Below are 23,898 nucleotides of genomic sequence, written 5' to 3' on the forward strand. Positions count from 1 at the left end.
AAACTCTCTGCTTTTCTTTTCTTCTCCTTCAGTTAGACTAATCACCTCGGTCTCAGTGCTAAAGAAATGAGCCTTTTGGCTCACCAAGCTTTTTTTCTCTTTGTATTTCATTTGTATTGCAGGCATAAAATTGTACCATTCTAAGTAATTCACATATCTTAACACCAAATCATAATGTTTGAATTTTATTTTCTCAATATTTCCTGAACATAGTGTGTATATATTCATACATTAATATAATATATATTATATTTTTATCATTAATTTAACACTAAATCAGCTGTTTTAATTGGAACCTTTAAACCCACTAAATTAGACACGCCCCTCTTTCCAAAGCTCCGCCTTCAAAGATGCATTAAAACAGATGAAATCTGATATTTAGAGACGAGCAGCTGTACTTCATCTCAGTGTTGTGGCTGTTATCAACAGCAACAGTAGCAAAATTGTGTTTTGCACAGACATTTGATTTCACTGACAGCCGCTCTGTCTCTGTGAACACGCTAAATGATTGACAGGCAGAAAGTACCCTGAAGATCATTTAACAGGTTTTTTTTTCTCATGATACATGACTGTTCAAACTGAGAAATTAAAACTTTTAACAAAGATGCATTAAATTGATCCAAAGGGAAGTAAAAACATAATGTTTTAATAAAGATTTTTATGTTCAAAAAACTTTAAAAAAAAAAATGTGTCACCTGTTCAATAATAATACTGTGATGATAATAATAAGAAATGTTTTATGAAATGTCACAAATGAACATATTAGAAAGATTTCTGAAGGATCATGTGACACTAAAGACTGGAGTAATGGCTGCTGAAAATTCAGCTTTGCCATCACAGGAATAAATTGCATGTTAAAATACAGTAAAATAGATAAGGACAGTTTAGCAGTAGTTAACAGAGCGAATCTGGCACTTCCCACATCATCATGTTTTCAGGCTATAAGACTGATATGTGACTGAATAAACCTGATTGTGTTTGTTTACACAAAGTAATGTCTTTTTTATTGGTCATGTCAAGTAGAACAATACTTGAGGATATTTTGTTTACTTGCTGCTAACTGACTAAAACTAAAGTCTTGAATATGTTTCAAAGATTGATGCCACCAAAGGACCGTTTAGCAGTAGTTAACAAAGTGAATCTGGCACTTCCCACAAGTCATCATGTTTTCAGGCTCCACACTGGTGATTTTCTTCTCTGGAGAACCGTTGAGGTTTGTGGCGGGTTGCCAGGTTGGCTGTCAACAGATCAATGGGACATGTGGAGTCCACGCCAGTTTAATTCTCCTTCCTGATTGTGACTCTTTTCTGAGAGGTTCCCTGGGGGCTCCAGGTCATTTAGTATGCTAATCCAACAGCGTTAGATAAGCCTAGCTTTCCTCTCGGTTTAGCCACTGCACAAACATTAAGACAAATGAGAGATTTTGTGGCCAACTAAAAGAAGTTGGAAAAGTCCTCACTCATGAAAAAGATTTTGCCTGCTTACACAACACAGTGTTCTTTATCCAGGAACTGGAAAACTCAATTATTTAGAAAAGAAAAACACAAAGAAGGAGGGGTTTTTTTTGTCTACAAATTTTAAGTTCAAAGTATTATAATAGTGAGTCTTACTATGTTAGATTACACCAACAAAAGTCATTTTTATCAGTCTGATCAAGTACTGTAGAACAATGCTTAAGGAACGTTTTGTTTATTTTCTGCTAATTAATTTCTTGAATCTGTTTTAAAGATTTGATGTCACAAATATACATTATTTTAGTACTTAACAGAGAGAATCTGGCACTTTCCACAAGTCATCACTGCAGTTTCCAGCATTTTTCCATTTGTTTGTCATGGCAATCATAATATATTGTGTCTAAAAACATTTAGGGAATTTTTTACTTTCTGGTTAAGTGTGGAAATATTTTTGACACCTATTTTTTGTAATATATTATTTTCATAACATTTATATTAATTATTTGGCAAATTGCCATGTGATCAGAGCATCAGAACTGGTCTTGTTAATTGGATTGAATTGTGGTTATATTTAGACAGTTTAGATCAGTTTTCATTAATGTAGGTGTTTGTGGAGCAGATCTGCTGTCCTGGTCTCATTCCAGTCCTGTGAGCTCACTGTGATGATCCTGCACTCTTCAGGGTAGAAAATGCCCTGGGAGATTCCGGCTATACACACACCTAAACACACACCCACGCATTCATACGTCATACATCATAGTTATTAACATGTTCATTTGCATGTCTTTGAGCATTCCCATAAAACAACATTTGGGTGAGACCTGAGTGCCATCAACTGTGTGTGTGTGTGTGTGTGTGTGTGTGTGTGTGTGTGTGTGTGTGTGTGTGTGTGTGTGTGTGTGTGTGTGTGTGTGTGTGTGTGTGTGTGTGTGTGTGTGTGTGTGTGTGTGTGTGTGTGTGTGTGTGTGTGTGTGTGTGTGTACTTGTTTATGCTACATTGTAAGGACTAAAACTTGAACCAACCGATAAAAAAGACATTAGCTGGTCTGATGAAGACCAATATTTATGAATTTAACATGAGCTACATGTAACATTTAGTGTGAAATCAGCAAAACTTTCACTGTCACAAACCGTGTGGCTGTCATTTTAAAACTTGTTCAGCAGCATGCTTTAAAAACCTCACATAAAACATGCAAACATGGCAACAACAGTTACCACACACTTCCATTCAAAACACACCTACACATCCGCGCGCACACACACACACAGGCCAGCTCTCAGTGTGACTAATATCATGGATCAGGGTGGAGCAGATGACTTCTGCTAATGAGTAATATCTCTAGCTGTACTGTGTATGATTGATGTTGTAATACATTAGTGGTGTATAAGCAGTTGCTGGGAACCAAACAAGAAAAAGCAGACAGGCCCGACTTTGTCAAGACCTTTGAAGCTGATATCTTGAACGGTATGTGGGGTTTCTTTGACCTTTATAGGCGTAACATACAGAGAATATGTGGAGGATCACATACGAATACTCTCACGGTAGCCTACAGCTTCCTCTTTTTTCCAGGATGGCAAGATAAAAGGAGGAACAAGAAGCCAAGCAGCACTTCTGGATATACGACACTTCTCTTTTTCCTTTCCTTCCCTTCATTCTCTCCCTCCCTTTAGCGGTGCATCCCACCAGTGACAAACATTAGCAAAACCACTCTGTTGTGACATGACACACACTTACAGGAAGGGGAAAGGGCTGCCGACAGGAAGGCCCGAAGAACAGATGGAATCTAGACATCACCCCTACGTCACATCACTCCGTCAGACATGAACAAACATTTACACTGCCAACTAAATCAGGACATGCCACAGACATACATTGTCATTTTTTGTTTTCTAATTTTAAATGAATAAAAAAAATTCAATTCTATAGAATTAGCTAATTTTATTACCACTTCAAAAGTTCAGGGTAATTAAAAAAATAATAATAATACTTTTATTCAGCAAGGATGTGTTAAAATGATCAAAATTAAAAGTACAAACTTATACATTCTAAGAAAAAAAATAAAATAAATGCAGTTCTTTCTATTCATCATAGAATTGTGAAACGGTTTCCAAAAATATGAAGCAACACTACTGTTTTCAGCATTGATAATAATAAATGTTTTTTGAACACTGAATCAGCATATTAGAGTGATTTTTCACTAAAGTATCGTGTGACACTGAATACTGAATATTCCGTTTTCTCTGTAGCTCTAAATGCCTTGATTTGCTCAAAAAGTCTGACTGGACATAAACCTTTGACGTCAATGTGATGTAACAGACAGAAGACAATAGACAAGAAAATATGAGTTATTCTAACTATGCGTGATTATATGATTAGTTGCATTTTATCTCTGCTGTCCGCAACTCTATCATACCAGACCAGCAGTCCATTTCTGCATTGTGACTCTCCGTTTGAGAGCCATTCATTTATACTATATATCAAAATCTTTGTCAGTTATTTTCACTCTCTTCCTGTGCTTCAGCTAGCACGTCCTCTAGGTTGTTTCATTGTAAGCCAACATGAGTGTGTGTGCACAAGGTCTGTATTGTGTTGGTCTGTGTGCATTAGTCATTAGGGAGTTTAAGCTCCCTGATAAAGGCTCTCGTCTTTTAGAGCTGACTCTATCAGGCCATCTGACTGGTTTTAGATGGCTTTTGTTTCTATTCACTGAAACGTCAACATCCTCCACCCCACATTGAGCATGCAGGGGTCACTGTTCAGGGGTGAGGGGTTAACACATGCCTTACTTTTTGCTAAAACAGGTTTGGGCAGTTTGTAATAGGTTTTACAGGAATTCTTTCGGAAAGCGTGCATTAGCATGTTTAGTTTGACATTTAAATAATTAGCTGAGTAAATTTTTCTGCCGATAAATGACAATTATTAGTATAATTTATTTTAAACTTAGATGCCTTTGCTAATGCATGTGAAAAACAGTACTTGTCTTGGCATTTGATAAAAAATATTGTCTCTCATGTGGCCCCTGGCAGAGTCTTTTTACACTTAATATGGTCTGTAGTTTAAAGGAAAGAGCGGTGTCCTTTTGGCCGTTTCTACATGCCAGATGAAGCATTTTAAACATTGTACCGCCCCCTATTGGTCGGTGTCCAAACAGGCTCAGGAGTGTCATGACTGTATATTTAAAATTACTGGTGAATTATTTACAATATGGTCCCATTAGCAATGCATTAACTAACAATGAGCAATACATTTGTATTCATTATAAGTTAAATAATATTAACAGATAAAACTATTTATAATGTAGGCCTATTAGTAAATTTGTAAATGTTGAAATTAACATTACTTTAGAGTGAGAAATGCTAACAAATGGAACATTATTGTTAAGTGTCATTAAATTATTGAAATATTTGAACTAAAACCATAAAGCAGATGTAGCATTTCAGCTCACATGATCTAATCATGTAAGATCTTTGCAGGTTGCTAGTTCGAAAACGGCATACATCGAGATCAGTCACGATCTCAATAAAGTGGCGTTAAAAACAACACTAGTCTATTTCTTGCTTTTTGTTATATCCAGGTAGAAGTGCTAACAGAAATCAGTGGAGAATCAGGGCTTGTCCTTAGCAGACACTGAGCTCTGTTACCAGGAAACTTCCTCCTGAGGGCCCTGATACCCTCTCAGAAGAGATACGGCTCTCATCCCAGTCATGATTCTTCCTCCCATTTATCAACTAGCTGGAAGAGTTTCCAGGCTGAGGACAGAGAATGCTGTCTGACTTAAAGGAATAGTTCACTCAAACATTCTGTCATTATTTGTTCCAATATGTGTGTGTGTGTGTGTGTGTGTATATATATTCTGTCCTTACAATAAAGTAAGTCATACAGTTTTGAAACTACATAAGGGTTAAGGTCAAAATAGTAAATTATGACAACATTTTCATTTTTGGGTGAACTATCCCTTTAATGACAATAACATTTGTCTAAATATGCCAATGCTTTCCACACTGGCCAGAATTGTAGGACAGAGTGACTCAGAAACAATAAAGCAAACTTTTTTGGGTGTTTTATGGCTTTTGGTTTCAGGACACACACGCACAGAGACATGCTTGGAAAAACATACACTCATGGACACACATCCTGTAGAATACCTGCATGCCAGCCTCTGTTATTATGGCCATTATATAAACCCATTTTCCTCATGGACAAAGTTAATGGTGAATTATAACGTTGAGAATAAAGTTTATTGAAAACAGACAGACCACACTTGTGTGTCACACAATCGTTCAAAAGTTTGGGGTCAGAAGTCTATTATGCTCAAGCAGTAATATTGGGAATGCAGATGCATAATTGGCATAAATTCCTTTTCTATAATTGAGTTACATGCACAAGCTAGCTTATGAGTGACACGATATGCTGTAAAGCCTCATTGCTATTTAGTAAAAAAAAACACTAAAGTCTTAATTACATTCCAAGTCAGAAGTGTGGACACAGTCAACTGAATTTATGGTTCTGTGATCTTTTGATCTATGTGTAAAATTCTTTCTTAAATTTGTTTTTGATATTATTCTTTTACTATCATTCTGAAATGTAAAACATAAGTAAAATAAGTTGTGTCCCAGGTTTAAATGGGTGAATATGCTGTTGAATTACATTTTAGTGTCTTGTTTATTAATGTTTTGACCAAGGTGGACTTTATAAGTCAGTAGTAAAGAGTATTGATCAACTGCCTTGTATTACACACAGCAGGCCTGTTGGAGTGTGTGTTTGATTTCACAGCTGCAGAGTTGTTGCGTGCAGAGACAGAGCAGGTTTATGCTTAAGATGAGTTCCTCTGTTCATTCCTGTGCAGCATACCAGAGAGAAAGGAATGTGTTGAGGAGGTGACCATGGGTCAGCAAGTATTTGTGGGACCTTGTTCTGGAGGTGATGGCCAGCCTCTCAGGTTCATGGGAGCCAAAGGTCAGAGGTCACTCAGAGGGTTCTATTAGTTATGGGTCAGCTCATGATGTCTCTGTGAATAAGAAGTGATGAGAGCACTGATAGCTCTACTGATCTTTAACAGCTTCTTGTTCTCCTCTCCTTCTCTTCAGTGCTTCTTTTCTTCATTGTTTCCATCTTTCCAGTATAAACACAATTCAGTGGTCAGACCATACTGAATTAAACACAATTTTGCAATATTCTCCCACATAAACAACTGAACCCTCAAATACACATTTTATTGTCTTACAGACACACACTTCATACTCACAAGGACAAATAAACCCAACTCATAAAAATGCGGGGACAGAGCACAATAAAATCCTTCCCTTGGCATTTTGGTAAGCGCTTTCATTTTAAAGCCTAATTAAAATGGTTCCTCAGCGCTCGGCCAATTTGGAAGCCACTTTGTTTAGTAAACAAAGATCTCCAAGCAAAAGTGATGATTGCTAAGTGAATTAATTTAAATGTGAGAGACACCTTTAGATAAATTTGACTGAATTAATTTCTAAAAAAAATTTTTTTAATTTTTTTTATTTATTTATATTTTACCTTTCTTTTTTTTCTTTTTTTTTTGCTAATTAAAAAAGACTGGTCCCCATAGTGTTGACATATCTTGAGTGCTAGCAAAGTCAAATTGGGAATGTGAAGTCTTTTCCTGTTTTTAAAGTGAATGCTCATAGCACGGGTGGAGAAAACTATGCCTCCTCCCACTATTTTGGGGTTAATGATCATGTGCACAGATTCATGACACATCTTCCTTCAGAACACTGCTCAGGTTTCCTCTCTGACCTGCCGTGTCAACAGGCAGAAACATTTGTAGCATCAGTCCCATTTTAACTCTAGAAGCCTACTGCTGAATGGCAGTTGTTTTGGACAATAAGGCAAAAAACACACTCTGTACAAGTACAAGTTGTGCAAAAATGCATTCTTGCTGTGGCAGTAAAAGGCTTTGTACTCAAGGTGGCGATAGAGCTAACTTCATAAATAGGATAATTTATGTGTACATTTTTTTTCTTTGAAAATGTTACAGAAAATGTATATTTTAAAGAAATGCTGTTCTTCCGAAATTCTATCCATCCAAGAATCATAAAAAAAAATTCTGGTTTCTTGGTTTCAACAAAAATATTAAGCAGCACGACTGTTTTCAAAATTGATGATGATAGGAAATGTTTCTAAGGCACCAAATCAGCATTTTAGAATAGTTTCTGAAGGATCATGTGACACTGAAAATTTAGCTTTGCCACCACAGGGATCAATTACATTTTGAAATATAATAAAATAGAGAATGGTTTTACTATCAGAACCTTAATAAGCTGTATGTTATTAAAGGGATAGTTCACCCAAAAATTAAAATTCTGTCATTAATTACTCACCCTCATGTTGTTCCAAACCTGTAAGACCTTTGTTCATCTTCGAAACACAAATAAAGATATTTTTGATGCATTCCGTGCGCTCTCTGTCCCTCCCATATACAGCAAGAATCCTTACAAGATCAAAGCTCAGAAACGTAGCAAGGAGATCGTTAAAATAGTCCATGTGACATCAGTGGTTCAAACGTAATTTTATGAAGCTACGAGAATACTTTTTGTGCGCAAAGAAAAATAACGACTTTTTTCGACAATTCATCTCTGCCACGTCAGTGCCATTTTGGAGAGTATCACGTGTGTTAACAATGAATGCAATGTATGTACACGGATATTAATTTGTGTTCCGAAGATGAACCAAAGGTCTTACGGGTTTGGAACGACTTGATGGTGAGTAATTAATGACAGAATTTTCATTTTTAGGTACCTTTAAGCGAGGTTGAATTTTTTTTTTTTTTTTTTTTTTTTTTTTTTTGCTGTACTGTTTCAGTAGTTTATCTGAAAGAAAAATTGAATTGTGAAATTGAGTTTGCATAGCTTTAAGCATTTACATTTGCATAGTGTATGCTTAATTATTTCGTTTTAAGCATTTGACCTCTTTGTTTGATGCTGTTTAATAGCTAGTTTTGGTAAATGCAGAAGCTGTTGGTCAGACTATATGTCTTTATTCCAGACTGATTGTGTTTTATCTCAGCAGTTGGGTGCTTGGCCCTGGTGAATTATTAACGGTGTTGAGGGCGTGGAGGGCCGCTGATTGCAGTGCTGAGGATAAAGGTTGGCTCGTCTAGCTGTGTGTTTTATGAGAGAGGAGCTGTTTGTTATTACATCTGGCTGTGTGGATGTATGGAGGTTTTCTAGGACAATTGAAGCACTGTGTCGCAGGCTGCTGCGGGCTTGAAGTCTAATCATTAATTACAAACATTGTATATTTACGGCCTTAATTTGTTTGCTATTCCCAGTGTGAAAGTCAAACAACCTGACTGATCTTACTATGTAGCCGTGTTTTGAAGTTGGATGGACAATGGTCATTCTGACATAAATAGAAGGAAGTCTATGTGTGATTTTTGCTGTGGTTAGACAGATAAATTTACACAATTAGAGACACACAGAGCTGATTTGAATGCTCACATACACTCATGCATTCAGATTTTGGTATTTCAGAAGATAGAAAAGACAGTTAACAAAAAATACCATGGTCCTAATTCCATGGAATAATTAAAGTACCTGCAGATCCCTCAACCCCTCATTTCCTTTGCATGCGGGCTGTGTGATAATGTTTGTGTGTTTGCCTACACAAAACACCTCTTTTGCTTTCATTCCAGTGTTTTCTTCCTTCACACGTCGCTGGCATAGTTTGTGCATGGTTAGCTGGATATTCTGGTCTGGGCAGGTCTAGCAGGCTGATCCTCTGGTCATCAATATTGTGTATGGGTCAAAGTAAATGGAGGTGTTGGTCAGGAAGTCTTGAGCCTGGAAGGAAAGTCAGGATCAGACTTCTTTGGCAGGTTTGAATTTGTAGTTTTGAAACTTTAGCTCCTTAATGGGAGAGACGCCTAAATATGATGATCATCTTGTGATGGGGACGACAGTCTTAAAATATAAATATAACTAAAACAGAAATATAAAGTACATATTTTCGTGTGTTGTTTTAGTTCATTTATTTTTTATTTAAAGTGTTTTTTTAATTTGTACAGCATATGTTTATACCGTAAATAAGAAAGCTATATATTTGCCTTTAAAAATAATTTATTATGTACTTCATGTATTTATAATGTGTGTGTTAATGCAAATATTTCCTTCTTACAAAGCTAATTAATAAAATGATTATTTGAACAAAATATTTTGGTCATAGAGAATAGTAAGAGAAGGAGGGAGGGAAACCCAGAGGAGGAAGAGGAGTAGAGAGTCCAGTTGCCCTTTCGTGGTTGCTGTGCAACTGGAGGGGAGGGACAAAGATCAGAGAGAGAGATCATAGAGGAGTAAGGGAGTGGTTGGGGGCTGGTTTAAGGTCATATTTCACCAGCACTCTAGTTGTTTGTAATACTATACTTTCAATCCCACAGTCAGTGTATGTGGGAGCTCTCTCTGGACAGCTGTCACCAAGAAATCAGGGGAATGCCTGGTCTGGCACTCTGCAAGACTGACTTCAGCCCATGTGTGTTGAAGGCCCAGGTGAGTGACAGACACTCTCGCGTAGTCAGAGTCAAGAGTCAGGAAGAGTATCTGGTGGTGGCAGTACTCAGCGGCGGGGAGATAACACGGTACATGGCAACAGAAGCACCTGATCTGGTTACCGGCTAATGAAAAGCAAAAGGACATTTGATCTCATCCATCGTCATGTATGAAACTTATGCTGGTGATGTCTTTCCAGGTGTGTTTAGACCAGTGTCACATGGATGTTGTAATATTATCACTGGTCTTTATAATAGGGGCATTTGAAAGGAACTAAAACTGAATGATAAACCTTCTTGAGCCTGATTTTCTTTAGTTGCAACTTTAAAGGTGTTCACCAAAAAAATTGTCTTTTTGTAAAAGTGGTGTGGCTTTTAAACTGCAACCGTGTCTCCTGGTGGACGTCAAGCTTCAGTCAGGGGAAGACCGGTGATTTTCCAGCCTGCTGCTCGAGTTAATTACTGCTTGTGGGTTGCAGTACTTGTGTTGGGATTTCCAGGACTCACAGTGGATTTATTTTTTTTTATCTAGTAGACCAAAAAGACAGAAAATTGTCATCCAGGTTGCAAGGACACCTGTGGATATTTCATTGATTGGAGAACAGACTTTTTTTTAATCACTTCATGATCTTCAAGCATAAACCGTTTCATGTAGTTCTACTTTTGATCCCAGACTTGTGAGGAACAGTGCGTTGTGGCTTCACTCTTGTACTTTTAAGTAACGTCGATCGTATCCCCTGCTTTTAAAGAGGGTATGATGAGGGACAAGCGTTCTGGGTCTTTTAGGAGGGACAGGGACAAGGCAGAAAAAGCTGCCCCGATCTCCCGTGCTCTCAGCTGGCTGAGCGTGTCCTCGCTGTCACAGCAGACTTGTAAACTGTTCCGCAGCCAGACCAGCCTCCATAGACACTCCCACCCTCCACATGCAGTGGATGAAGATGATGATGATTGGGTGTATGAACCCCAGCACCATATAGGTGAGGATACACAGTGTGTGTGAGCGTGTGTAATTTGTGGTCAGGGATCTGAAAGGCTCCTGAGGTTGCCTCTTTAATGTAATGGAAAATTAGTGTAATAAGGTATACTGCTGTTCAAGATGGTAGGGCTGGTAAGATTTTTTGTAATAGTTTTGAGAGAAGTTTTTTAAGCTCCCCAATGCTACATTTATTAGATTAAAATAAAGTTTTTTTGTTTGTTTGTTTGTTTGTTTGTTTGTAATTTATTCCTGTGACGCAAAGCTTAATTTTCAGAAGCCATTACTCCAGTCTACATGTCACATGATTTTTAAGAAATCATTCTAATATGCTGATTTGGTGCGCAAGAAACATTAGTTATTGTTATCAATGTAGAAAACAGTTGTGCAGTGGGATGCATGTTTTTAGGATTCGAACAAGAAAGTTTGAAAAGAACAGAATTTATAAAAAAAAAAAAAAAAAAAAAAAAAAAAAAACGGAATTTTGTAATAATGTAAAATTGATTAGTGTAATTCAGACTTGCAGAATAAAAGTGATAATTAAAAACAAAAATAAATGTTTTTACTTCATGTAACGCTTAAAAGATTCAATCAAATGTTATCATTCTACTGTATATATGTTGTTGTATACAGTTAACTGGTGATCAAATTGCTCCTTGACATTTAACAGTTAATAGATTCCACCGATGTTGTTGTTGGTTTTATTGCTCTTGCAGGAAGTGAGAGAGTAAGTTGTTTACAAGGAGGCAGAACTTAGGTCACTGTCTTTTTTATTGCGGGTCTGTCTTTGTTTCAGCTGTTAACACGTCTTCCTTATTGAAATGGGAAGAGAGTGCTAGAAAAGTGGATAAAGCAACTGAAGATGTGTCCGCATAAATGGGTGATGTCACTGACTGGTGGCGATACGAGTGTGAGAGCCCATGCCAACTGTGTGTGTGCGGACACAAGGGCAAAGATGCCCTCATTGTGCCTGCTGTAGTCAATCCGTCAGACACAGCTGAACGTCTTAATGCTCTTTCAATTAATGGACTGAATTACCTTTTATTTTTACCTTTTAAACAAAAGAAACATCTGCATAATTGAGGTACAGTTGAGTTGAGGTAAGTGAACAGAATTACTTATTGGATTCTGGTGTTTTTAGCTGAGAATTGTAAGTTGTTCTTACATACTTTGTTAAAATAAGAAGCATGTGTAAAAGCAAGTGTGTATCTATGAAATCTTTAAGGTTTGAAATTTTCTAGGGTGAGGCTGAAACCGATTACCAGAAGCAGATCACATCAGTCAGTCTCATGCATATCTCTTTGTGTTGGTCTAAATGTCCAGTGGCACATAGTTTGCTTTGTAAATCGAATGACAAATCTGCCACTCTTGCATGAAAGCAGAAACTCCACCCTGGTATCTCTGTAGACTTGTTGTTATTGGTTGACTCGTTTGAGCGTGTGTGTGTGTGGTTTTGGAGTGGTGGTGTAACTCTATGCAGGTTCTAATGAGTTATTCTATCAGGGTAGAGTAAAGTTACTGTAGGGGTGATCCCAGCGCTGGACTCGGTGGAGTAAGATTAGTTTTTCCTCAGCTGTCACTGCTGACTCTGTTTTGTGGAACAGATTTGCCTATTCATTTCTGTTCCAGCATGACTGCATTTCCAGCACAGTGATGTTTATCGATGGCAAGGTGGGTTTACATAGCTTGTGACCTGTGCAAATACCTGGCGCATGTCATTTTCATAGTAGTGCATTGGTGCAGAGTTCTGAATTGTTTTGTATGAAGTCATAAATCAGATTTTATCTATCAAATGACACTCCTTTTTTTTTAACAATTGAGCAGTTGGCACGATATGCAAGCCCCAGCTAAGAAATATAGGTTCTAAGAACATTTTGCTAACATAAGTTATGGAAATGGTATTTCTGAATTTTGTCTGAACATTCAAAACGTCCAGTTTTTAAAATGTTTTTAAAATTATTTTTTTTTATAAGAACATAAAGGGGACATTCCTTTTGATAATTTATCATTTTTATTATTATGGGAACATTACTTTTGAATGTTCTCTGAATGTTCTTCTGAAATAAAATTATAAAAAACAAAAATGAATGCCCAACTAAAACACTGGAGTTTAAATCATTTTAAACAGCATTTTCCCTATGTATTTTATATTTATTATGCATGCAATTTTAATGATGTCATATTAATGTAGAGACAACATGTTGTAACTTGGAAAATATCATTTTTTTTTGTCACGTTGCACAATTTTAATGCAAAACAAAGAAACGTGATGACCAGTGTGTCCAAAAAGATACTTTTTATACCTTATAAATTATCATTTTTTAATATACTGAAAAAAAGGTTTCCTTCAGTCCTTTTTTTTCTCTGTTTACTTATATCGTAACTCATGCTTTATGCATTTCAGACACACATGCATGCCCAGTTTTTTCCCTGAGGCACAGCAGGAAAAACACTCCTTTTTCAAAACAGGAAACAATACAGGAAATTTCTCCAAAAGTCTAAATTTCAAGTCTATGTTAAAATCATACAAACTTCTAAATTTAAAACATATATTTATTCTTTTGGCACCTAAGTTGGTACATGCAAGCCTACTTAAACTGCCCTAACTGCTGCTCCTGTGCTCTTTATTTAAATGCCTCCTATAATTTTGGGCTGTCAGGGTCTTGTAGTATACCCATAATTTCGGAGTGTGGGTTGCCCGGCGACAGGATGTTTTTGCCGGTTGCTGTGGCAGCTGTCCTGATTCTTCCTGGGACAGGCTCACATGCCTGTTGGAGAGAAATGTCTGTCCCGAAGACAGGCTTGGAACACAATCTGTGCTTTTGATGCTTGTGTATTAATTGATGAGTTGATTTGGTTAAAATGGTTGAGGTCATGTGGGTTTGGTTCTGTTCAGTAGAAACAAACTAGAGCAAAGTACTTGTGTCTGTGCTTTTAAATTTACTTTAAACTAGATTGCTGTTATTATCCTAATACAGAAACCAGCATCATAAATCAGTGGCAACACCATCTCTGTCCCACTGAATTTAAAATAAACAAACCTTCTGTCTAATTCTAGCAATTTTTAAACATTAGCCTTTTTTTGAATGCAAACAATTTTTTCTTCAGAAATGATCTTGATTCGTTTAGCTTCTGAATTTTGGATAGTCTTCCATCACATACTGTGTTGACTGTGTAACGTTATAAAAGTATGGTTAATCGAGATATAAAGCGGGACAGTAACGTTACCACACAACCAATCAGAATTATATTGCACGAGCTTACAGTAAGCTAAAATTGATTAATTTCTGCTCTTTTGGATTCAGTGATTCTGTGAGTCTTTTGAACGATTCATTAAAAAGAACCGGCTCATAAGAATCATTTGTTGTGAATCTGATTTCACTGGTCAAGTTGTGTTTGTATTGTACGCACTTTACGAAGACAGTTCAATAGAAAGACGTGTTTCTTGACATTATTTTGCTATATGTGATCTTTTTATCTCATCGTGTTCATTTGAGTGCAAACTCATTCACAACTCAAGTGAAAATTAGTGCTGACAACGTCCAAGAAACGACACGACAGCCATACACTTAACTTTTAAGGTGCTGTAAGTGTTTATCATTGCTTATAACGTTACTTCTAAAATCTCAAAATAAGTTATTTATTACTTAGTTTCCTTTGTTTTGCTCCTTCCAGAGTATTTTCTGATGACACCATCACAAGTGTTGCTGCTTGTCGCTTAAAAACGGTTTAATGAGGTTAATGTCACCCAGACTTTGATAAAAGCATTGGACTAACGTTACTGCGTTTAAAACTAACTTTTTTTCTTTGTGTCTCTGTTTCTTATGTGCTGTTTGTGATGGGCTGCGGTTTGTGGCACCCAGGTAAGTGAACATCAGTCTCTTATTACGATAAATCTTTGTTTTAAAAAACATTTTGGCACATTTTGGGCCACTAGGAGTCAGTATGAAAACATTTAGCCTACCCATTTTTTTTGTTAGCTGGTTGCATTATTGTAGGCTAGCTTTTCTATATCAACAAATTGTGATTCAGTATGTATCACCTGACATTATTCAGTAGTGTTTGTACCTGTTTCATTGTTTAAGCGCTTATTCGCAATATTACACTTACAATATTATTTTATTTGGACTGAGGTGACTTGACTATAGTAATGTTGACCCAGTCTTTCACAATATCCTGTGGGCAACTGGCACAAACCAACACAAACTATTAATGGAGCATGTAATTGAGAGTCACTTGTTCCAAAATAGGACATTCATGAGATCATTACAGTGACATGGGCTCATACAGTTCCACAGAAGCGCACACAAACATTTCTCATTCATGCATGTAGGACTTTCGAGCTGTTTGCAGTGTTTTGGCTTTTAGTGAGCATTGATTTTTCCTCTTGCCAAAGTACCCTGTTGTTGTCACCTACCAAGAAGATGTGATTTATATCACTGTCAGGGTTTGTCATAATTTAGCAAAATTAGCAGCATTGTCACTAGTTTTGTACTGTTAATTCTTAACATTGGCGAGAAGCTCCAGCTAAATTTGTGATACAAATTTATTCCTAAATGCAGTTGAATATTCTTTTTTTCCAAACAAGAGTCCTTTTTTTTTTTTTTTTTTTACAGGTCAGTTGTCTCTATCCTAAACCATGTCAGCATTTTTTTTGTCTGTTCTTTGTCCAGGTCATTTGACTCTTCCATTGGAAATCAATGAACCCTTATAGGTTTTGGGCTTATTGTGGGCTCACCATTTCAGTGCTCACTAATTTGCTTTAAGTCCACCTGGTGTCATTTCCCTTTGGCCCCTCTGCTCTGCACTGCTCTAATGATGATGCTGATAGTGATCAAACCTGAATGTTATAGTATTTGCTTCCTCTTATAATGACCCGAGTCTAAGCTGCATCTATCCATAAATGTTCATTTAAGCTGATTGTGGTACACACAGCTGGCATGTAAGCACATAGCTTAGAGCAGTCAAGGTTCTCTGTAAAACCGCATGTATTTGGCACACAGTCACAAACAAACGTAACTGTGAAGGGGGCTGATGCTGAAATGGCTAGCCGGGACAGCTTTTAAGCTGTTGCTGGGTTTGATAACACAGCCGCAGTGTTTTGAGGGATTAAGTGATTGTGGTCTATCAGAACACAGTTCAAAAAGGGGGTAAGCCTGAGCCCGCCTTTGTCCTGGAACTGCTGACTGTCCAAAAACATTCACAGATACACACACACGTATTGAAACTAAACTGTGCTGTGAAGTGTTTGTATTTGCGTTTAACAGGACAAAAATGATTATTGGGCTTGCAAAACTGCATCCCAAATCATGTACACATTCCAGACACTACTGAGGATTTCTCTCCTGACCTCATGGTAAAGCAAAATGGGATGCATGCTTAAAGGAATATGTCAGTCAAAAATCAAGATTTGCTGAAAATGTACTCACCCTCAGGCCTTCCAAGATGTAGATGAGTTTGTTTCTTCCTCAGAACAGATTTTGAGTACTATGGTTTGAGATCAGGATCTAAACAAATCAACAGTTCTTGAATTGAAATAAAATTAAAATAGATTCATGAAATCTGTCAATACCCAGCCATAAATAATGCATTTACAAGCAAACCTACTACTTTTGGCATACTGTAATAAGGGCACATGTTCAGACATGTGGCAACAGTAGAGTTAGTTTGTTTTTAAAACAACAGTGTGCACGAATGAGTTCTCGTGTGTGTCCATACATGTCTTTGAAATTGGGAAATACAGAGAGAAAAGACGGGGAATGAAAAAACAAGGAAGAGATGGTACTGAGATGACGGAAAGGGGGAGTGTCTGTGGTGGGAGAACAAGCGAGCTGGAGAGAGAGAGGGAGGGGAGTGTCAGTGAGTTTGCATATGTTTCCCATGAGAAGACCTGTGTGTGTATTTGGATATGGGCTCGCTCACGGGAGTGGGATTGTCATCTCCAGGAATCTCTAATGGACATAGAGCCAGAGACATGTCATGCCTGGAAGGTGGGACATTTGTGTGTCTATGTCTATGTGTATGCATGCTGTTTTTTGTTGTATGTGTCCACGTGTGTGTGTTTGACAGAAAGAGTAACAACACAAGGGAATCTTTGCTTGATATTAAAGGGGAAGGAGGGTCTTTGTGGTTGGAAAAATCCTTTTCCTCTTTTTGTGTCATTTTTCCTTTCCTCTTTCTGTGACAATTTGTCCATTTTATTTGAACCTTCTGATTCTTCTTGATATATAATGCAGTATATTATATAATCACATTTTATGTGCGAGAAGATGAGTCTGTGTATGAAGTGTGAATATGTTTAAACTGAAGATGTAAATATATTAATATTGTGTTGTATAAGCTTGTGTGTTCGTCAGCTGTTGAAGGCACAGTTGCTGCAGACGTGTCGTGGCATGGTGCTGGCTCAGTGGACAACAGAAGTGTGTTTGTCCAGATACCTTACTTTCTCTTGTTCCCTGCGCTTTCATTATTATGCTTTCTTCCTCTGATCATTTTAGCATTCTGATGTAAGATGTAAATGATTTTTCAGAGCAGTAGTAGATCACGTTTATGGAAAACTCCCTTTTGCATTATAGGGTCGGCATCCTCAGTGTCATCTCTGCCTGTCAAATAAAACAAAAACAACTTTTCTGTGTAATTATACAACATTATCGCCATTCGTTGATTTTTTTATGCATACAACAATTTGTTTTTTTTCTCTGGCAGGCAGCAATAAAAATATTTCTGAGCTCATCCACAGAGATGTTGTCCTACTTCTGCAGAATTTTAATGATCGGTGAATTTTAAAAGGTAAAGCAGATCAAGCAGTAAATCTGCTGCCTTGTTGGAAAAAGGCATAGGTTTGTTGATTGCATTACTTTTGATTTGACCAAAGATGCTGCCTCCATGCCAATTTACATTAGAGTTTGAAGAAGTGGTCTGATAAGACTGACTGATTGATTAAAGTTATGTTTGTCTTTGTAGTTTTTTACTTGCAGATTTCAGCATTTACTTTAAACTAGATGTAGTGCTCATACTTATGTGTCTGTGAGAGAAATGTTTATATGTTTGTGTAACAGGGGTGAACTCCAGTCATGTATGCGAGTTGCACACTGTTTAGATATAACTGAGGCTCTGTGGGTATGCATGGGACACCTACATATCCCCTAAGTACAGAGTTAACCTATATATAAACCAGTGCTAAGACATGTTAGACACTTATAGCAGCCATGTGAAGCAAAACTTTATAGACAAGGTCACATGCACTTAGAAAGGGTTTTATATATTGAAAAAATAAGTTTGTCTTTTTTTTTCATTTCTCAATTTTCAGTTGAATTTTAATTAAATAGTTTGTATTTCTTTTTTATTAATAGTATTTTATTCTGTATATCTGGACAATGACTAGATTTAGCTTTGGTTTTGTTTTGTTTTGGTTTATTAAATTATTCCATCTGCCCATTTTGTACATGCTAATCAGACATCAAATTCCTTATTTCTAATTGGGTGACCAAATACACTAGTACTATTGAAATCAAGCTTTGGAGATTTTGAATTTTTATTCATAATTTGGTTCATATTTATAGTATCAGTTTAGTGTTTGTTCTTTTGTAAACTCTTGTTTTTATTTTATTTAAAGATTTTTTCCAAAAAAAGTTTGTAATGTTTTAGTTCGTATTTATTTCTTGTTATTTTATATTCTTTGTGTATATCATTTTAATGGTAATCTGGTAATTAATTAGATCTCCACATGTGAGAACATTTACAAGATTGCAAAAACGAAACAGACTGAGCAGCAGTGTTTTTATTTTTTGCAGCCTTGTTAACCTTCTTGTTAACCTTGATACTGTTTTAGTTATGACCCTCCGTGACCTCCACAGTCCTGTTATACTTCAGACACCTGTGCTGCTGGTATGTTTGAGAGACTGTGACTCTCAGGTTGATATCTCCTACACTTTGACCTCTACGAGGAGTTCTCACACTTACTGTCTGCCACATTCCTCACTGGTCAGTTTACAGCACACTTGGTACTCGCACGTAAAAGTGCAGTTTTACTTCAGATATTCACACATGACATTCAAATACTTCTGTAGTATCACATGGTTTCTGAAGAACACATGATTTTTATCTTATTTTTTTTTTTTGTAAATGTGTAGATCTCTAAAACGTTGTGACACTTCTGTAGAAAGGAATGAGGATGAGTGTATGTTGGTTAAGTTCACTTTGCGTGAAGTGATATGGTTGATCTGGTTATTCCTGCCCAACCACCAAACAAAAACAAGTGCTTGAAAAGCTTTGTGAATCACTTTTTGGGACTATAATCCACAGCTAGAGGGTGCGGTTTCTCTCTTTGTAACCTGTCCTGCTCACTAAGCTGTCATGATTGCCAGGTTTACACAATTTGTTTCCTCAGCAGGTTAGCAGCACCCAACACAATTCACTTTAATCAGATTTTATTTAGATTAGCACACGTGATTAAACACTCATATTGAACAGCTCTCAATAGTACTATGGACTGTCAAGCAGTGAACTCTGATATATACAGGCAGTATGATAAGTATTTTCCTTGGCCAGATTTTTTGTCTCTGACTGGGAATGTAATTTGACTAAGGAAATGACTCAGATTTCTTTTTAAGGAAGTTTATGCCTCTGTTTTAAGAAAGATGTGGTTTAATGTGCAATTTAGAACTAAATCTGGTTAAGAAATTCAGTGGAATGCTAGCTCTGTGTTTGACATTTACCCTAAAGCCAACAGACATCAACCTGTTTTTGTGTTGGATGAGGTGCTTGAGCTCTTGCATTTCGGCTTATTTACCTGTAACGTGAGCATCTGTGTGACTGTGTGTGTGTCTGTCTGATAATCCGGGTTAAGACATTACCTCAAGATGATCAAGAGGAGTCAAACACACTGACCAAAACACAGGTGGGACAAAGAGGATTATAGTTAGTTCTCAATTCTGTCCAGAGAGGTAGAGAGAGCAGTAATAACTTCATACAACAATTGCGTTCTGTCACAAAAGCTTCATAAGCCTAAATAGATCATAGCTCCGTTGGTTTCAGTGGGTCTACAATGTACTTTTTTTTTGTTGCTTGTTTTGAAGATGTGAGTCTGTGTGTAATCTGACACTCCGTGGATTGCGGCTTTTGTTTGCGCAAATCAATTCAGCTTCATTCAAGCAGACCAAAAGAAAAGAGTGTGGCGAGGAGGAGAGGGGTTTGTCTTCTGGAGGTCCAACGAGAGTCCCTTGTGTGCTGCAAAGAACAAGCCCCGCCCATTGCCTCCCTCCCCCCTAGGATTGAGGATGGGAGGGCAGGGGACAGACCTGAGTTTGGCCGATGAAGAGGTTGTGTGGGAGGGAGGGGGGTCAAATCAAGGACCGCCCCCAGGACAGCTCCAGGCCTGAGGATCCTTGAGCATGCTGACATATGCTCAGCACCTCTCCATAGTGCATGTAGCTGACTGCTGCTACCAAGTGTGGGATGCCAACCTTTGCACCTGCAAGATGGGCAATAATCCACCCTCACAGCTTCAGTCTTCGGCCCTGGAACCGGCCCAAGCCCCCAGCACCAGGAGTGAGTGTGGTATCAAACGCAGACTGCTGGCCTCTAAGGTCCATCAGAGACCAGAATCACTGTGGACCCCTAAACCAATGCTAAGAGTGGAGGGAAAAGGATCAAAAGTGGACACACTTACACGCTCTGAGTCTTGTTGCAGGAGGAACTCAGTATCATGCTTTCCCAGTGAGTATACAGAAGTGTTTGTATGCTTTTGAATGTAGTAAAAGGTTGGCTGGTGTCATTATAGTGAATTTAGTAGCTAGTTAAAGGGATAGCTCACCCGAAAATGAAAATTCTGTCATTAATTTCTCAACTTCATGTTGTTCCAAACCCTCTATAGAGAGTAAAGGCCACTATACGTTCAGTGAATACTCTCCAAAATGGCAGAAGATGGTATCTCGGGGAGAAGAATTGTTGAAAAAATTGTTATCATTGTTTTCTTTGCGCACAAAAAGTTTTCTTGTAGCTTTGTAAAATTACGGTTGAACCCCTGATGTCACATGGACTATTTTACCGATGTCCTTACTAGGTTTCTGTGTGTTGATCGTGGTAGTAACCTTGCTGTCTGTGGAGGGTCAGAGAGCTCTCAGATTCCATTGTAAATATCTTAATTTGTGTTCTGAAGATGAACGAAGGTCTTATGAGTTTGGAATGAAATGAGGCTGAGTAATTAATCACAGAATTTTCATTTTTGGGTGAACTAACCATTTAAGTTTGATTTCAATGGAAAAGTCAAATGACAACTTATGCACAGCACTAGATATGTGTTGTAATGGTTATTTAAATGGATAGTTCCCTCAAAATTTTGAATTCCGTCATCATTTACTCACCCTCGTGTCATTCCCAACCTGCAAGGCATTCTTTCTTCTGTGGAACACAAAAGAATATAATTTGAGAAATGTTTTTTTTTTTTTTTTTTATGTCCATACAATGGAAGTCAATGTTAAGCAAAACTGCTTGGTTACCAACAATTTTATTCTATTTATATTGTATTCTATTATATTCTATTTTCTATTCTGCTGAAGAAAGTAAGTCATACATGTTTGTATCAGCATGAAGGTGAGTGACAGGTGACAGAATTTTCATTTTGGTGTGAATTATCTCTTTTAAGTACAAACTGTTTAAGCACTTTTTGCAAACTTTTCCAAACCATTTACCATTTAAGTTGATTTGAGCGGCTGAATTTGCTCATCTCTCAGAACACGCTGTGTCCACTGTCATTCTCCTTGGTGTGACTGCTTTTGTCTAAGGCGTTCGAACCAATCAGCACACAGATTGTTCTGTTAAGACTTTGTGACCTTTGACCTTTAGAGACGTGACTGAACCTTTTTGGCTTGACCCCTTGGGGCCTCTTCTCTTCCTGTCCTTAATAAGGTTAGGTTCATTCACTAAGTATCACACAGAAGGCCATTTATTGATCTTTCATAGCATCACACATATGGACCATTGGCCATTCATGATTAACCGATACATGCGATCAATGGGCGACTTTAAAGGTTACGGTATGAAGTGTGCAGGAAATGTCAGGTGCAAAAGGTGAGGCTGATGGATGGGGATGCATTTATGGCGTAATGGTAAACATAGGCCATTTCAAACAGTGTCTTTAATCATGTGTAGTGTTTAGTTTTCTAGATAGGCCCTTTAAGCACACGTTAACATGTATTGATTGTCTGTATGAGTCATATCAGATGCTCAGATACAGTAGAGTGATAAGAAACAGAGGAGATGTGACCCAGCTGCCCATGGGAACCCAGGACAATGGGAAACAGCTGACTGATCTTTCCTGATTCTGATGGAGGGGACAGAACTGACCCAGATACAGCGTCCCCATCACCTCACTGAGTCAATTATTATCTGATGAAACCAGTGGAGGGGAGAAAACAGACCAGAGAGGTGAAGAGGGGGACAATGAATGTGTGTGAATGGGCTTGAGATTGAAGAGGGAGAAGATGGTGCGATATAAAAGAAGAGGATGAAGATATTTTATAATGAAGGCAGTAAGTAAGACAAAAAAAGGCTTTAGGGGAGGTTTTATACATATGATTGATATACTAAATAGAGGTGAATGGATATGGTAGTGACTACAGAGAAAGATAAATGTTAGAATAAAAGAGAAAGAACAAACCTTGAGTCATATGTATTACCTAAACTTTAGCACATTACTTTTTTCCCCCTAAGATAATGCAAAAAAATAGCATTAAAGTTGTGGAGAAACGGGAAGTAGCAAAAGGTATTTTCTTGCATATTGTGACATTCATCTGAGTAAATAATTAAAAAAATATATTAAATACATTAGTTTAATCAAAAATGTTTACATTTTGCTTTAAATATCCATCAAAACATCCATAGACATCATGTCTAACAATACCCCTTAGCTTGGCTAAAATCACTGTACCACATGGGCTGAGTTTTTTTCAGTGTCTCTAGAGTTTAGTTTAAAGTTGATCTGGGCTGCTCTAGTGTCAACAAGAGCTGATGGTCTCTGTTATGCTGGTCTGAGCTAATGTGTTGTGACAGCTCAAGATGCTCCATAGATCAGCTCTGCTTTGTGTTCGGAACAGTACTGTCATGCCCTGCTGAATTAACAGTCTTCCTATATAGTTTGAGTTTGAACTAACACAGTCTCAGTTTCACCTTTTGCTTTTTTCCCAATTATTTTTGTCCTTTCTTTTCTTCTCTGCGTCTTGAATTGATCAGTGATGCTTGTCATGGATGAAGCAGTGTTACAGTATTAGGCGCTGAGCAGGTGTTTCACAGATCTCTGCTAAGCCGAGCTCAAGCATTGTGGCCAGTGTTTGGTCAGTTCTTCAGTATATCCTCTCAGGGGACTGACAGAAACGGGCAGGGGCAGATACTGAATAATGAGATGTTTAACGAAATTCATTTCTCAAGGGAGTTGGAAATTGGAGCCAAAATGCATTGTTGTCTGAGCTGATGAGAAAATCATAGAAAATTGATACTCTGGAGAATCTGAGAGACTGATAGAAAGTCAGAGCAAAATACTGTCTGTAAATTGTTACAAAAGAACCTAGATGGAGAATCTAGGCCACTGATTCAACAATATAGTCATCTTCTAGGTCCAAGAAGATTATTATGATGGGGAACGAGTACCTGGTTTAATCCAGCATTTGTTCAGAGTTAAGCATTGACTTGGAGTCCAATCGAAGAGCATGTATTAACATCATTATCTCTCTTAGCCTGACCTCAACGGCCATCACAGGGATGACTGACTTCCCTGATGACCATCAGACCCCTGCTTAAGTAGGCCAAAGTTATTTTGGTCGCTACTATTGTTTGCTTGCTCCTTGTATCCTTAATCTCAGTAAGGGATTGTGGGTAGCCTTAGCCCCTTGCTGTGAATTGTGAATACAAAAGGCTTCGTCTTTACCCTGCCTAACTAACTCTTACAGTTCAGTCCCGCAGC

At 37.6% G+C, this 23,898-nt stretch overlaps 1 protein-coding gene across 11 annotated transcripts in view; it reads left to right on the forward strand.

The window, feature by feature from the left end:
• LOC109112652 (NHS-like protein 1) overlaps positions 1 to 23,898 on the forward strand; it is an 87,583-nt gene that overhangs the window by 30,271 nt on the left and 33,414 nt on the right. For 2 of the 11 annotated variants that reach the window (XM_042746702.1, XM_042746707.1), the window contains exon 1: positions 18,567 to 20,657. The exons of 3 other annotated variants lie outside the window; for them this stretch is intronic. In XM_042746702.1, coding sequence (XP_042602636.1) covers positions 20,333 to 20,657 — 325 coding nt within the window. In that variant the 5' untranslated portion in view covers positions 18,567 to 20,332. 6 more of the 11 variants (XM_042746713.1, XM_042746706.1, XM_042746715.1 and 3 more) reach the window with 6 other exon arrangements.

This window comes from Cyprinus carpio, chromosome B20 (assembly GCF_018340385.1).
Source record: "Cyprinus carpio isolate SPL01 chromosome B20, ASM1834038v1, whole genome shotgun sequence".
NCBI lineage: Eukaryota > Metazoa > Chordata > Actinopteri > Cypriniformes > Cyprinidae > Cyprinus > Cyprinus carpio.